Source organism: Xenia sp. Carnegie-2017, unplaced genomic scaffold (assembly GCF_021976095.1).
Source record: "Xenia sp. Carnegie-2017 unplaced genomic scaffold, XeniaSp_v1 HiC_scaffold_13, whole genome shotgun sequence".
NCBI lineage: Eukaryota > Metazoa > Cnidaria > Anthozoa > Malacalcyonacea > Xeniidae > Xenia > Xenia sp. Carnegie-2017.
Genome location: NW_025813436.1, coordinates 1111204 through 1128593, shown reverse-complemented (window position 1 = coordinate 1128593; position 17390 = coordinate 1111204). Strand labels below are relative to the sequence as shown.

General features: G+C 34.4%; 1 protein-coding gene across 7 annotated transcripts in view; it reads right to left on the bottom strand.

Moving 5' to 3' along the window:
• The window catches only part of LOC124433547 (dentin sialophosphoprotein-like), a 71109-nt gene that overhangs the window by 36601 nt on the left and 17118 nt on the right, over positions 1-17390 (bottom strand). For 3 of the 7 annotated variants that reach the window (XM_046983333.1, XM_046983337.1, XM_046983331.1), the window contains 15 exons: positions 16584-16655; positions 16464-16511; positions 15363-15461; positions 15008-15106; positions 12297-12347; positions 12170-12214; positions 12018-12083; positions 10557-10628; positions 10437-10484; positions 6375-6425; positions 6248-6292; positions 6096-6161; positions 5071-5133; positions 4747-4806; positions 158-226 (listed from right to left, as the gene is read on the bottom strand). In XM_046983333.1, coding sequence (XP_046839289.1) covers positions 158-226; positions 4747-4806; positions 5071-5133; positions 6096-6161; positions 6248-6292; positions 6375-6425; positions 10437-10484; positions 10557-10628; positions 12018-12083; positions 12170-12214; positions 12297-12347; positions 15008-15106; positions 15363-15461; positions 16464-16511; positions 16584-16655 — 954 coding nt within the window. The remainder of the gene's footprint in view (positions 1-157; positions 227-4746; positions 4807-5070; positions 5134-6095; positions 6162-6247; positions 6293-6374; positions 6426-10436; positions 10485-10556; positions 10629-12017; positions 12084-12169; positions 12215-12296; positions 12348-15007; positions 15107-15362; positions 15462-16463; positions 16512-16583; positions 16656-17390) is intronic. The other 4 variants (XM_046983334.1, XM_046983335.1, XM_046983336.1 and 1 more) reach the window with 4 other exon arrangements.

The window sequence follows — 17390 nt, the reverse complement described above, 5'->3', positions numbered from 1 at the left end:
ACACGTGCAGTTGTGTAAAATTTGAATTTAGTTAGCTATATAGGAAACGAGAACAAAATACATTGTGATCATTGATTAATGTCATGTGATAGACGATACTGATGTAAACGCGTATCTGATTCTTGCAGTTAAAGCATGATTTCACCACAAAATTTACCTGATCAGCACGCTGTTGTCGTTTTGGCTTTTTCACAAAAATTGAAGGTACAAAGCTCTTTACTTTGTTCTACAATACAAACGATGTAAAAACTCAACTAATGTAAGCACGTTTTTTAATGCCACCTAATGTATTGACACAAATAAAATTTGTACTTTGAGAATAATGTTAAAGTGGTTATATCACGAATTTTAGCCCCCCCTTTTTTATGAGCTTAATTGAAAATTTGGATTATTTGAAGAACTATGACATGTCGCTGGACTTAAACAGATAAATATAAGTTGCTTAATTTTGCCTCCAAAGTCGGGTACTATTTGCGAATTTTTTACGACGCCATATTGAACTTGTGACGTAGATAGTTGAACACGTCTTTTTCCGTCAATATAATATTATATTATAGAAGGTGATTTTGTTGTCGTTTTTCTTGTCTTAAAAACAAATAATGACAGTATTTTCAATAAAATATTAAAAAACAAGTTGTCCGGAAAGTATGGCCTCAAATCAGTGCTCAGATAATTCGAATTCGATGTCTGAATGCGTATCTGATTCGAGCTCGGAATCCGTGGGTTATGTCGAGCATTTAAAAGACTTCGCATATGACGATGAACCGCTCGCAGGAGATGGTGATGAAGTGCATACTCCAGATGATCCCGATGGAATTCTCCCTGCGACATTAGAACAACGAAGTGATGGCGTAATTCCACTCGGTGAATGGTAAGTTGTTGTTTTCTCCTGTTTGTAATATACATAAAGTTACTTTATAAACCACAATGCTCCCACGTTTCAGGTGTAATTGTCAATGCTGTCATACCGATTTGTTAGAAGGCGCATTAGAGTACAGATGCTGTAAGGAAATAGGTCCAGCTTTGTAGAAAATGACATTCGATGGCAGCATTGAGAAAATATCATGCATAACACAGCATGGCAAATTTGGGCCTTTAGTTCATGAGGCTGTCCTTGAAAACGTCGGGCCACTATTGAGAGATAGGAATGGACGTGCTTATCGCCGCCAAGCATCACAATCATAAAATATGTAGGATTGTAAATTGTATGAGAAACAATGTTATCATCAACATTGTTTCATCAAAAATAATTAGTCCAGCCTTTTTATTTACTTCAGGTACTTGAGAGCTGTGGCATACAGATGGTTGATGCGATGGTTTTGTGGGTCTATGGGATGGGATCCACTTTGCAATCCCTTTGTGCCTGTCACTGATGAAAACATCCATGGTAAGCCCAGATTTCTCAAGAAACTGAAAAGATCTTTTTGCTCCCTCCAGTTCCATGGCATTACTGCTACCAACTTTATTGGCCTGTTTAAAAATCAAAATGCTTCCATCATTGAAAGTAAAAACACTACAAACAATGATTTTCATCATTCGATAATACCTGAAGCAATTCAAAATGAACCAGCTTTGATGTTGTGTTGCTCCAAATTGTGTAGACTCCATATTTCGCACTGTGCCCGATAGAATCAAAGCGTCCATCTCCTGACCATGTCTGGAAATCCGCATCACTTTTTTTCACATCTTCAATTAACTTTAACTGACAGCTTTCCCAATGCTTCAGAATAGCTGGAAACAAGAAGGTGCGTTGATGCACATGATAATTGGACACACTATTTGCTGAGAGATTCATGTGCTTGAACATCAGCATGGCTTGACTTATACTGACACCAGACATCAATATACCAAAACTAGTCATAACGTTTCCAGCTGGATATCTTCCCAAAACCATTGGTTGGCTTCTCCACATAAAGTTCTTTTCAACTCATTTACCACAATTTTGCTCTACAATGGCCATCGAACCGATGTTTTTAATGTGTACTTTTGGATTTTCAGCCTTGCAGTTAAAGCAAAATTTTTCAAACAACTCAACCAATGAGATGTAAAATACCATGAACATAGGTTGTTCATGCAAGCTTGCTCCTTCATGAATTCTGTAACACGATTAAGAAAATTCATTATTATGAAATACAACAGAGATCTAATTCTTTATAAGATAAAATACCTGACTGTATTACTTGTGGTATCTTCATCTAAATCTTCACTCTGACTAGACTCTTCGAAGGAGGAGTAGTCCATGTATGATTCTTCTTCGAAAAGCTCTTCAGCACTCCCCTGCATTTCATCGTCTATATCAATGCTGGTAACCACGGATGTATTACGATTTTCCCTGATTTCGCTTCGATATTCATTTTGCAACTTCTGGGCCTTTTTCTTCAAAGATGCTTTTGTCTTTTTATACCAGCTTAAAGTCTTTTGTAAAGATGTAAGTTTTTTCTTAAGACGATGGCACGATTTACATGGAGACTCGGATTCACAAATATCTTCACCAACTGCATGTAGTTCTTCTTCAAATGGCGAATCGTTTGCTTCCCCAGTGCATACTTCAACATGCTCAGCTCCATCACTAGTAGAAGGTACTTCCTCATCGAGAGAACATGTTTCCTTCAGCGATGGCTTATGGAGGGTATGTCGAATAATCTACAAAACTTATATCGAATTTATATGACAAAAGAAAAATTAACATAAACAAGCGTAAACTTACTTGTCTGCGCTTTCGATCGGTTATTTCGCCCTGTAATGGTTCAGGAATCCCAGCCACGTCAATGGTTGGGATAGCATCTTTCTTCAACCTTCTTTTGAGCTTGACTTGCACGCTCAAATTAAGGTCAAAACAAGAATCTTTAAAATGCGCAGAACACAGACACGAGGTAGAGGAAGCCTCAAAACCCGGTCTATGTTTACGCACAAAATTTACCCATTTTCTATGTCTTTGCGGCTCTGTTTCTTTTTTAGGAAACAGATGCATCGACATTCCTTCTGTTTTTGAATCATTGGCGCAACTAATTTGATTAGGTCCGCCAGCAACACAGCGTTTTCCTCCGCGTTTCTTATTAAGATTACTAGTAGAATACGCCATGTTGATATATGTGTTCAACTTTCTACGTCACAAGCATTAGCATACCGATCAAAAAGTTCGCAAAAAAATACTGAAAATCGTGACTTTGAACGTCCGTAAAATCACTTTCACCAATCCAATTTAAATTATAATTGCAGATTTAAAATCACTGAAACAAGGTCTTTCAATTTAGCTAATAAAAAAAAGGGGGGGGGCTAAAATTCGTGATATAACCACTTTAAGGGTTTGGCAAGGACTTTGTCTGGTGTAGTTAAAAATAAATAACGTTTCCATAATTCGGTAAAAGCCCAATACTCAGTAGGCATATTAGCTAAATACACGACAATTTTTTTAAAGAACAAAAACACAAACGAAGCAAGCTACCCAACCTGACACATGCCATTTTAAATTACTCTACACTGGCCTCCTTTCACAAATTACTAAACAGATATTAGAAAACTTAAATATCAATGTGGTTTTTTTATCTTTTCAAATTAAAAAATCATTTTAGCCTTCAAGATCCCATTTCCAAACTTTTCAAATCTAACGTGATTTATGATTTTTCTTGCGCTGGATGTCATTCCAACTAGTTTGGAGAAACCATCCGCCTGCTCTCCACACGGATTAAGGAACACACAACTACGGACTATAAGCAACACATGTTTTGACCTTTACTTACATAACCACACTGCTAAACCAATTACACGCAATCTTGCTTAATTTGCATCTTAGACACCGCTTATACTCCTTTTAATTGGCCTTAATATCGTCGAAGCGCTTTATATTAATGACCTAATCCAAACATAAACCTATACCTAATCCAAACAAACAAATACACTTGGCATCAATGGTTATTTTATTTATTTTTGTAAACACATAGCAGGAATGGCAAAACTTAACACTATTTTTACTTGTAAATAAGTAATCTATACTTCGCTTTCTATCATTGTAGCCTTTGTAGCTTCACATATGTTCAGTGTTATGTAACACGAAGGGCCTGTTTAGAAGTAGGGTAACTTTACAAGAATTGTTAACTTAGCAAGTGGATTAAAATTGGCGAGCGTTCACACGAGGCAGGTCAACCATACTTGCAGATCTATGTAATTTTCAGTAGGGTCTGTGTTTTGCCAAAAATGGTGGCATATGCATCTTGTATAGCGCTGACAGTGGATGAATATATTTTGTTTATATAAATGCATAAAAAATGGAAACTTCGGTATAGGGCCTTTGAAAATCCTCTTTGAATTCTATTATATTCACATTGAGTTTTTTTAAAGAAGAATTAGCAATCAAAAAGTCAAATCTTTCATTGGAGTCCAAAAATTTTTTTAGCCACTGCCCTTTCGGCCAGCATTGCATTGTTTGACTTTGTAGGGTCATGTTGTACCAGTTCACCGTGTGTAAATATATATATCTATGTAAATAATCTCATTCACTTCACACTGAACATGGCGTAAATTATGTCGAAACATTTTGCTTCTTGTCGTTTATTTAAAGGTCTTCCATAAAAATAGTTGTGAAGCAATTGGAATCAAAAATAATTTTTATACATTACGTTTAAGGGTTGTTTTCAGGACTGTCGCATTGATGGGTAGAAAAAACATATCCAGTTGAGTAATGAATGTGATAGACAATAGTGAAATTACGAAAAATATCATCATAAAGTTTTACACCAAAATATTTACCTGTAGTTTTTCCAAACTGTTCCAAGAAAAGTTACCGAAGGGTAAGAAACGCTTTGTATTCTGAAATATATACCACGTAAAAAGTCACCCGTAACAAGCACGTTTATTAATGATACCAAATGTTGAGCCAAATTAAATTTTCATAATTCCAAGCATAGAGGTCATTACACAGTTTAATTAAACGACAATTTTTCCAGCAGAGACTAATTCACACCTACCCAACCTGACAAGCTTAATTTTTCAAACTCCTCTACATTGGCTTCCTTTCACAATACAGTGAAATAGTGGTGTCATACTTTTGTTATATCATAATAATATAAATACCTTATCTTCGGAAACTGTTTCGTGCGCAGACCCTTCTGTCGAAATTTTAATCGCGTCTTCCAGCTACAATCAACAAATAATTCAGTAAGCATAATATATACATTGCATTATACAATACCTATACATATAAATAATAATACATGTGAGACGAAACTAGGTGATAGGTGGGAACTAGGGAATCTGAAGCCCCGTCCCCTTTTTCAAATAGCAAAACAAAAAAGATATTTAGATTGAGCTGAAGTTATTGCTTAGAAGTGTTTTTCAATTAGATGTTATAGTAGAATTGAAGACTAAGCCACCCCACTTCATAAAATGCTTCGCCGTCAATGAAAAAAACCACCGGTGAACAACACTTTTGCCCCACTTTTCGCAAAATCCAGATATTTTTTAACAACAACAAAATTTTCTAATTTTCTAACACGAAGCTCAAACAAGGTACTTTTGGTAGTGTTTCTATTTAGAAAATGTCTTCCTCATGCTGAGCTATAGACTCGGTCGACAAGAGAATCTACTCGAAACTATTGTCTACAATAATCAAATTTTCCCGCTTGTTAAATGTTTTATTTGATTGGAAATTATGATTATTTCTTTGTTTGACGTACAAATCAGGAACAAATTGATGGTTAAAAAAATACATGCGGTTGAGTAATGAATGTGGTAGAAAACAGTTAAAATATGAAAGACTTCGTCACAAAGTTTTCTTCGTCACATTTTGGTGACTTCGTCACCAAAAAATTTATCTGTGATTTTGGCAAACTTTACATTTGCAGTAGCATAGCTACATGGTGTTTCTTTGGTATCTTTAAAACTGTTAGAGGTCTTTAAGTCTTAGTCTTGTAGTATATTTGTGATAGTATATTTACATGGTTTTTTTATATTTGATAAGTTAAGGCAACAGAAAGGACATTTTGTGTGTACAGTCTACTATTTCTACTTTCTTGTTTTCTGTTTAGGAAAACAAGTAAACAAACATTGATGAACAATAACAATTATAAACTATCTAAAAGTTTAAAAAGTTAACATACCGAAATGGTTACGTGTCCATCAGTTCTGTGAATCTGTTTAGTCGTATCCTCTTGTAACGCTTGCTTCTGTAAATAAAAGAAATAGCTTTTCTTCAGTTGGTTCTTAACTTTAGAATTTTTACGATATTCTTAAGATTTACAGGTTACTATACCGGAGACGTTGTTTTGTGAGAAGTATTCTCATCCACTTCTGATGTCTACAAAATTAATCATTAAATGATTTACCAGCCAACAATAATTTAAGTCGTTTTGTTCCATCATAATAATATGCAAACATACTTCGTCGCTCTGTTCATCGGCAGAACTATCTCCAGAGGTCTCTTTCTGCGGCTAGAATAAACAAATAACAAAGCGATAACAAATTTATCTGACTGATAATGAACACAGTTAATTTCAAGGAGTTATTTCAACTCCAAAGGGGGGATTAACATGACTCCTTTCGGTGGAGTACAAAGTTAAGAGTTATATCAACCCCTAAAATGTTAGAGTATAATTAATGGAGTTATTTTAAACATAAAATTTTACTCCGGTTGTATTATGACTATTAACTGTAGTTGTTTTAACTTCTTATGATATAATTGCTATAAATTGTTACAGTTGATACAATTGCTATAAATATAAAGGTAATAATTGCAATAAATTAAATAATGTATTAATAAAACGAATAACCCTTTCCTATTATTTAATCAACCATAGCGTTCGCCCACGCCGGTTGAAGCTCATGACATAATTTATTCTTTTGTATCTGACAGTCGACATGGCGGAATAAAAACTCAAACTTTATCGCTTCTTCGCCATTAACAACACATTAAAAACAACCGATTACTCCATCGATCCACAAATCATGTTGAGTTCTGTTTTCTGTGCGTATAAAGAACAAACCACTCACAGTTTGGGAAATAAATAGATGGCTATGTGCGTAGAGCACGTGCCGAATTATAATTTATTAAATTTTTACAAATTTAAGGAGTTGAATTTAACGTAAGGATGCTTTAATAATTTTTTTCACAAAAAAGGTGGAGGATAAAAACGCCCACTCCAATTGCATGTCACTGTTAAGCCCTGCAACTGTTATTGAAAATTTTAATGTTCCATGATGTGATGAAGGGTGGAGGGGGTGGGTGATCCTTTATATCTAACTTTGATAGACGTCTACCCTTCGGCTAGTTTGACGACAATGACCTTGTGTCTAGAGGTAACTTATTATATATATATATATAAAAATCACTTAAAATCCGGAGAAACTTTATCTTTTATGTATTAAATGCCTGGATTACAAATTTTCAAACTTATAAAATCGACATATGGGATAGATATTCTCAGAAGAACAAGAAAATGGGAATTATTCGCACGTAAAGAGTCATCAACATTGGAGCAGCTTCACTTCCTACACAATTGCAAACAACAACGAATCCTACCAAACAGCATCAACTATCGACCACCATTAAAAACAACTCACGCTCAACAAATTGCACAATCAAACGGCGGCCGTATGTTAAACGTCCTCATATCAGTATACCGCAAAACCACCCACACAGACCAAATACTCGATTTCAACAGCAATCATCCAACACAACACAAAATAAGCTGCATTCGAACACTTTTCAACAGGATAAACACTCATTGTAATACGGAAGAAGCAAAAAAAAATAGAACGCAACTACTTATACTGCTCATTTATTAAAAACAATTACCCTGGAAACTTCATAAACAAAACTATATACAAAATACAAAACAAAACACAAACCGACAAAAGCAACAAAAAACCGGACGAAACAAGGACAAAAAAACTACAAACAACACCAAAACTAAAACACTGCACTCTAATATTATTAACACCAATCATATTCACAATACATCAAAACCTATGGCAACGCATTTCACCCCATCCAATCACATTAATCCACCCACTAATCCAATTAGACGCTCTAAACGTCTCCAAGCTAAAAGCACGTGTAAATAAATATCCTCATTCTGATGAAGGCTCGAAGCAACGAGTCGAAAGCTCAATAAAATTCACTTAAGATCCGGAGAAACTTTTATCTTTTATGTATATATATATATATATATATAGGAAGTTTATAATTTATGATTTTCCGTATAAAACAGTGCTCGATGCCAGAGAGCAGAGCGTAAATATGCGTAGTGGTGTTGAGAAAAATCACAAAACTACAGATTCATCCCGACAAGCCTGTTTCGTGATTGCTCACTCTTCAGGGGATGTAATTTTCGTGATTGCTCACTCTTCAGTAATATTCTTTCTGTACAATCCTATTTGCATCACACGAAGTACTGCTAAAACCACCTAAGGCATCATACAAATACAAAACTTACCACCGGAAGCAATAAAAGTATTATTCCCGTGGCAAATAACTCCTTTATTAATTTAAATCATTCGAGAGAATATTACTGCAAATACAAAATCCGCTTACAGCCAAGCGGAACGTAGATTAATGGATCGATACATTTCCCTTGAGGAGAGAACATATTTTATTGGAACCATCAGCTGTGGAACAGGTTCTAGAACAATTTCCTGCTATAAGACTGGTGTCAGAAGCGAGTCCTATTTCTACAATTGTGCTTTTGGCGAGGATTCGAATGTAAATTTTTCTGCATTAAAAGCCGGCACAAGTTATAACTGTTTTTCATTCTTCCTTTAATTCAGAAATTGAGGAAAATGTAGCAGTAATACTTCTTCCACTTTTGATAAATGAACGTACTACAAAACATTCAGGCTCACTTCACATTTGCTCTGTAAGTATTATAGTGAAAGATTTATTTGTACGTCATAGCCACTTGATTGCTCACTTTCTAATTGAACAGGGCATTTTTATCCGGTATTTTATTTTTTTTTTTATTATATTATACTATATATATTATATTATATATATATTATATATTATATATTATACTTTATTGTATTGTCGATATGTCTGTTTATTGTGTCGTTGTCTAAACAGACATATCGACATACCCATCATATACTCACAACTAAAGAAAAAGGACATAAAAACTACAAACAACACCAAAACTAAAACACTACACTCTAATATTATTAACACCAATCATATTCACAATACACCAAAACCCATGGCAACGCATTTCACCCCATCCAATCACATTAATCCACCCACTCATCCAATTAGACGCACTAAACGTCTCCAAGCTAAAAAGCACGTGTAAATAAATATTTTTCATTCTGATGAAGGCTTTTATCTTTTATGTATATATATATATATATATTTGAAAATTGGTAACCCAGGCATATTATGATCCAGAGAATTCTTATCATTATCATATATATATATATTATTGAACAATTTCGGCTTGCGTAAGTGAACTAAAAAACAGCACAATTAATATTCTAAAACACTGCTGCTACTGCATCATGACTTTCTACTAAGTAGCGTTGTGTTGAAGTGCTCCTTTGAATTTTAGTACAACGAATTAAAATGTTTATTGCATTATAAGAAAAAAAACAAAATCTGAAAATATCAGAAAACTTATCACCTTAAGTTGTTCGATCCACACGAAATTTTTATTATGGGACAATGTTAATAGACTAGTGTAGTAAATAAGGTTCAGTGAGGGGAAAACTTAAATCAAATGCAAGCACATAAGATAATTTACACATATATGCAGCCAATAGCTTTGTTCAAACGAGAAGTATTAGTATAAAATACACAAAGACCAAGGATTTAGCACATTGGAAAAGTACCCTATACACAAAATGCAAGCTCACTGACATTCAAGCAGTCAACTTTTTTCGCTATGTACATTTGTGATCTCCTGCATTAAAATATACACATTTACTTAAAATGCACACATATAAACATTTATTGGATGTACAAGGGTCACGACACGTCACGTTTGGAAAACAAACCCTTTCACAAAGCGCTTACTGATATTAAAGGAGTCACGAATATTTGATCAAAAAATGTACAAACTTTAAAATTGTGTAAAATTTCCATTTTTTTCCAAAGCAAAAGTCACGTCGATATAATATTCGACACGGTATGATATAGGATAAATGAATTGAAAATTTGAGATTACTCACAAGGAGAGGTTTTAGGCCAAACTAAAGCACTTACGTGGGTAAACGAGGAAGGATTTTGGTAGAAGTTGGATCAAACTGTCATTGGCCTACACTTTTTGCAAACAATATGTTTACAATCGTGCTAATACATATGACGTTTTACTCTTTTCAACCCTTTCATGCCAAATTAATCATACTCTTTGAATGCACCTCTAAGATTTTCTTTAATAGTCTACACTTAATTTATATTTGCCTTAGCTATCGCCGACCGACGGTTGTCCATGTGCTTTCACCAATTAACTTACCTCCTTAACATTTCTATCGACAAGTTTCTTAGATGTCATCAGCTCAACCTAAAAAATAATGATAACTGAATTTCTGTGAAACATATCCATAATTCCTCTTGAAAAATTATAAAGACTTACCGCCTTATTTGCATTTATTTTGTCATGTTCGTGCTCAGCTTGTTCATTCAAATATTCCTTACTGGAGGAGAGCTTTAATTGAGGATCGAGTATTGGTTAAAAAATTTCTTTTCCAAAGGAAGAATTATTAAAAATTACATGATGCGTATAAAAGCACAAGAAAAGTGATTTTTCAATATGAACATAATAGCCCAACATAAGACTTCTAAACTATGAACACTTTCATAGTTATAAACACTTTCATACCTAAATATAAGTTCGCCAGCTATAAACACTTTCATACCGAACTAAAAGCTGCTAGAAAATTGTTCACCTTAAACAACTTCCCCTCATACATGTTTGACAATCATGTTCACCGCTTCCTCAACAATACATTTGAACCCAAAGATACTATTCACACTGCTCCTAAGAAAATCATGTACTTCTGTCTCCCTTTCACTGGCCTACAATGTCTTCAGATTCGCACTCAAATCACTCGACTCTGCAATGCTGCCTTTCCTCATATCAACGTTTGCTTTGTTTTTCGTTCTTCCAGGCGTCTCTCCTCTGTCTTTCCATTTAAAGATAGGGTTCCAAGCTTCTGAGATCTGGTGTTGTATACTCATTTAAGTATCGATGCTGCTCTGCATCGTTTGTTGGTCAAACCACGCGTCATTTACACACCAGAATATCGGAACACTTGGGAATCTCTCCCTTAACAAGGAAACCTTCTTATGTCCACCACCATTTGCAGTTCTTTCCAATATAAGAAATACATCTCACTCTGCCGCTTTTAATGACTTCTCAATTCTCTCTTCCTCCTCCGACAATTATGACCTTATGATTCATGAAAGCCTTCTTATATCCAAACTTAAACCCTCTCTTAACACCCAAGGCAACTCAATCCCCTTTCACCTTCTTTAATATACCGCCATTCTCACTTAATTCCGTCATCTAATCTTCCTACTCCCCTCACATGTAATTTAACACCATGTAATATATGCTTGTATTGAAAACCTAATGTATATAATTTATCTCAAATAATCTGAAGATGTCTTAAGATAAAGACGAAACGTTATTAAAAAATCTTTCTTCATTTTACTGTTGTGATGGCTTTTTTAAAAGTCTTATGTTGGGCTATTATGTTCATATTTTAAATTCGCTTTCCGCCTGGCAACTCTCTGGCCACGATTTTAAAAGTGATTTTGGCAAACTTTACATTTGCAGTAGCATAGCTACATGGTGTTTCTTTGGTATCTTTAAAACTGTTAGAGGTCTTTAAGTCTTAGTCTTGTAGTATATTTGTGATAGTATATTTACATGGTTTTTTTATATTTGATAAGTTAAGGCAACAGAAAGGACATTTTGTGTTTACAGTGTACTATTTCTACTTTCTAGTTTTCTGTTTAGGAAAACAAGTAAACAAACATTGATGAACAATAACAATTATAAACTATCTAAAAGTTTAAAAAGTTAACATACCGAAATGGTTACGTGTCCATCAGTTCTGTGAATCTGTTTAGTCGTATCCTCTTGTAACGCTTGCTTCTGTAAATAAAAGAACTAGCTTTTCTTCAGTTGGTTCTTAACTTTAGAATTTTTACGATATTCTTAAGATTTACAGGTTACTATACCGGAGACGTTGTTTTGTGAGAAGTATTCTCATCCACTTCTGATGTCTACGAAATTAATCATTGAATGATTTACCAGCCAACAATAATTTAATTCTTTTTGTACCATCATAATAACATAAAAACATACTTTGTCGCTCTGTTCATTGGCAGAACTATCTCCAGAGGTCTCTTTCTGCGGCTAGAATAAACAAATAACAAAGCGATGACAAATTTATCTGACTGATAATGAACACAGTTAATTTCAAGGAGTTATTTCAACTCCAAAGGGGGGATTAACATGACTCCTTTCGGTGGAGTACAAAGTTAAGAGTTATATCAACCCCTAAAATGTTAGAGTATAATTAATGGAGTTATTTTAAACATAAAATTTTACTCCGGTTGTATTATGACTATTAACTGTAGTTGTTTTAACTTCTTATGATGTAATTGCTATAAATTGTTACAGTTGATACAATTGCTATAAATATAAAGGTAATAATTGCTATAAATTAAATAAAGTATTAATAAAACGAATAACCCTTTCCTATTATTTCATCAACCATTGCGTTCGCCCACGCCGATTGAAGCTCATGACATAATTTATTCTTTTGTATCTGACAGTCAACATGGCGGAATAAAAACTCAAACTTTATCGCTTCTTCGCCATTAACAACACATTAAAAACAACCGATTACTCCAACGATCCACAAATCATGTTGAGTTCTGTTTTCTGTGCGGATAAAGAGCAAACCACTCACAGTTTGGGAAATAGATGGCTATGCGCGTAGAGCACGTGCCGAATTATAATTTATTAAATTTTTACAAATTTAAGGAGTTGAATTTAACGTAAGGATGTTTTAATAATTTTTTTCACAAAAAAGGTGGAGGATAAAAACGCCCACTCCAATTGCATGTCACTGTTAAGCCCTGCAACTGTTATTGAAAATTTCAATGTTCCATGACGTGATGAAGGGTGGAGGGGGTGGGTGATCCTTTATATCTAATTTTGATAGACGTCTACCCTTCGGCTAGTTTGACGACAATGACCTTGTGTCTTGATGTAACTTATTCATCACTATATATAACTACGACATGCCACATGCATGTACACGTGATTGGAATTATACAAAGTGTATCAACTTTTTTTCTGTACAATCCTATTTGCATCACACGAAGTACTGCTAAAACCACCTAAGGCATCATGCAAATACAAAACTTACCACCGGAAGCAATAAAAGTATTATTCCCGTGGCAAATAACTCCTTTATTAATTTAAATCATTCGAGAGAATATTACTGCAAATACAAAATCCGCTTACAGCCAAGCGGAACGTAGATTAATGGATCGATACATTTCCCTTGAGGAGAGAACATATTTTATTGGAACCATCAGCTGTGGAACAGGTTCTAGAACAATTTCCTGCTATAAGACTGGTGTCAGAAGCGAGTCCTATTTCTACAATTGTGCTTTTGGCGAGGATTCGAATGTAAATTTTTCTGCATTAAAAGCCGGCACAAGTTATAACTGTTTTCCATTCTTCCTTTAATTCAGAAATTGAGGAAAATGTAGCAGTAATACTTCTTCCACTTTTGATAAATGAACGTACTACAAAACATTCAGGCTCACTTCACATTTGCTCTGTAAGTATTATAGTGAAAGATTTATTTGTACGTCATAGCCACTTGATTGCTCTCTTTCTAATTGAACAGGGCATTTTTATCCGGTATTTTATATTTTTTATTATATTATACTATATATATTATATTATATATTATATATTATACTTTATTGTATTGTCGATATGTCTGTTTATTGTGTCGTTGTCTAAACAGACATATCGACATACCCATCATATACTCACAACTAAAGAAAAGGACATAAAACTACAAACAACACCAAAACTAAAACACTACACTCTAATATTATTAACACCAATCATATTCACAATACACCAAAACCCATGGCAACGCATTTCAGCCCATCCAATCACATTAATCCACCCACTCATCCAATTAGACGCTCTAAACGTCTCCAAGCTAAAAAGCACGTGTAAATAAATATTTTTCATTATGATGAAGGCTCGAAGCAACGAGTCGAAAGCTCAATAAAACTCACTTTAAATCCGGAGACTTTTATCTTTTATGTATATATATATATATATATATATAGGAAGTTTTGTTTATTTGAATGTCCGTAAGTACAGTGCTCGATGCTTAAGAGCAGAGCGTAAATATTGATGAGAAGAAGAAAATACACAAAAAGTTTTTGTGTATTTTCTTCTTCTCATCAATATATATATATATAAGTTTGAAAATTTGTAATCCAGGCATTGAATATATAAAAGATAAACGTTTCTCCGGATTTTTAAATGATTTTTATTGAGCTTTCGACTCGTTGCTTCGAGCCTTCATCAGAAGACAACGACAACGACATAACCATAAACACGACATATCGACACAAACTGACAACGACACAATAAACAGACATATCGACATACCCATCATATACTCACAACTAAAGAAAAAGGACAAAAAAACTACAAACAACACCAAAACTAAAACACTACACTCTAATTATATTAACACCAACCATATTAACAACACACCAAAACCCATGGCAACGCATTTCACCCCATCCAATCACATTAATCCACCCACTAATCCAATTAGACGCTCTAAACGTCTCCAAGCTAAAAACACGTGTAAATAAATATCCTCATTCTGATGAAGGCTCGAAGCAACGAGTCGAAAGCTCAATAAAAATCATTTAAAAATCCGGAGAAACGTTTATCTTTTATATATATATATATATATATATCATGGATCAATGTAAAAAACGCTGGAAAAAATAAAACAATACCTTGTCTGTCGTCGATGATGTTGTTTCAGTAGGGCTAGAAGTGACCTTACGAAAACTGTTGTCTTTATCTGTTGAACAATTTCGGCTTGCGTAAGGGAACTAAAAAACAGCACAATTAATATTCTAAAACACTGCTGCTACTGCATCATGACGTCTCTTTATGAGACTCTCTACGCAATCCGAGAGCGCTCATACTGCGCAAGCGCAGCGAGCGTAATATACAAAGTGTATAACAATGTGCCCTCCCGGCTATCACCATAGTAAAATGGGGACTCCTGCACTTGGGACACAGGACGTACGGTTATATATATATCATGGATCAATGTAAAAAATACTGGAAAAAATACAACAATACCTTGTCTGTCGTCGATGATGTTGTTTCAGTAGGGCTAGAAGTGACCTTACGAAAACTGTTGTCTTTATCTGTTGAACAATTTCGGCTTGCGTAAGTGAACTAAAAAACAGCACAATTAATATTCTAAAACACTGCTGCTACTGCATCATGACTTTCTACTAAGTAGCGTTGTGTTGAAGTGCTCCTTTGAATTTTAGTACAACGAATTAAAATGTTTATTGCATTATAAGAAAAAAAAACAAAATCTGACAATATCAGAAAACTTATCACCTTAAGTTGTTCGATCCACACGAAATTTTTATTATGGGACATTGTTAATAGACTAGTGTAGTAAATAAGGTTCAGTGAGGGGAAAACTTAAATCAAATGCAAGCACTTAAGATAATATACACATATATGCAGCCAATAGCTTTGTTCAAACGAGAAGTATTAGTATAAAATACACAAAGACCAAGGATTTAGAACATTGGAAAAGTACCCTATACACAAAATGCAAGCTCACTGACATTCAAGCAGTCAACTTTTTTTGCTATGTACATTTGTGATCTCCTGCATTAAAATATACACATTTACTTAAAATGCACACATATAAACAGTTATTGGATGTACAAGCGTCACGACACGTCACGTTTGGAAAACAAACCCTTTCACAAAGCGCTTACTGATATTAAAGGAGTCACGAATATTTGATCAAAAAATGTACAAACTTTAAAATTGTGTAAAATTTCCATTTTTTTCCAAAGCAAAAGTCACGTCGATATAATATTCGACACGGTATGATATAGGATAAATGAATTGAAAATTTGAGATTACTCACAAGGAGAGAATTTAGGCCAAACTAAAGCACTTACGTGGGTAAACGAGGAAGGATTTTGGTAGAAGTTGGATCAAACTGTCATTGGCCTACACTTTTTGCAAACAATATGTTTACAATCGTGCTAATACATATGACGTTTTACTCTTTTCAACCCTTTCATGCCAAATTAATCATACTCTTTGAATGCACCTCTAAGATTTTCTTTAATAGTCTACACTTAATTTATATTTGCCTTAGCTATCGCCGACCGACGGTTGTCCATGTGCTTTCACCAATTAACTTACCTCCTTAACATTTCTATCGACATGTTTCTTAGATGTCATCAGCTCAACCTAAAAAGTAATGATAACTGAATTACTGTGAAACATATCCATAATTCCTCTTGAAAAATTATAAAGACTTACCGCCTTATTTGCATTTATTTTGTCATGTTCGTGCTCAGCTTGTTCATTCAAATATTCCTTACTGGAGGAGACCTTTAATTGAGGATCGAGTATTGGTTAAAAAATTTCTTTTCCAAAGGAAGAATTATTAAAAATTACATGATGCGTATAAAAGCACAAGAAAAGTGATTTTTCAATATGAACATAATAGCCCAACATAAGACTTTTAAACTATGAACACTTTCATAGTTATAAACACTTTCATACCTAAATATAAGTTCGCCAGCTATAAACACTTTCATACCGAACTAAAAGTTGCTAGAAAATTGTTCACCTTAAACAACTTCCCCTCATACATATTTGACAATCATGTTCACCGCTTCCTCAACAATACATTTGAACCCAAAGATACTATTCACACTGCTCCTAAGAAAATCGTGTACTTCTGTCTCCCTTTCACTGGCCTACAATGTCTTCAGATTCGCACTCAAATCACTCGACTCTGCAATGCTGCCTTTCCTCATATCAACGTTGGCTTTGTTTTTCGTTCTTCCAGGCGTCTCTCCTCTTTCTTTCCATTTCAAGATAGGGTTCCCAAGCTCCTGAGATCTGGTGTTGTATACCCATTTAAGTGTCGATGCTGCTCTGCATCGTTTGTTGGTCAAACCACGCGTCATTTACACACCAGAATATCGGAACACTTGGGAATCTCTCCCTTAACAAGGAAACCTTCTTATGTCCACCACCATTTGCAGTTCTTTCCCATATAAGAAATACATCTCCCTCTGCCGATTTTAATGACTTCTCGATTCTCTCTTCCTCCTCCGA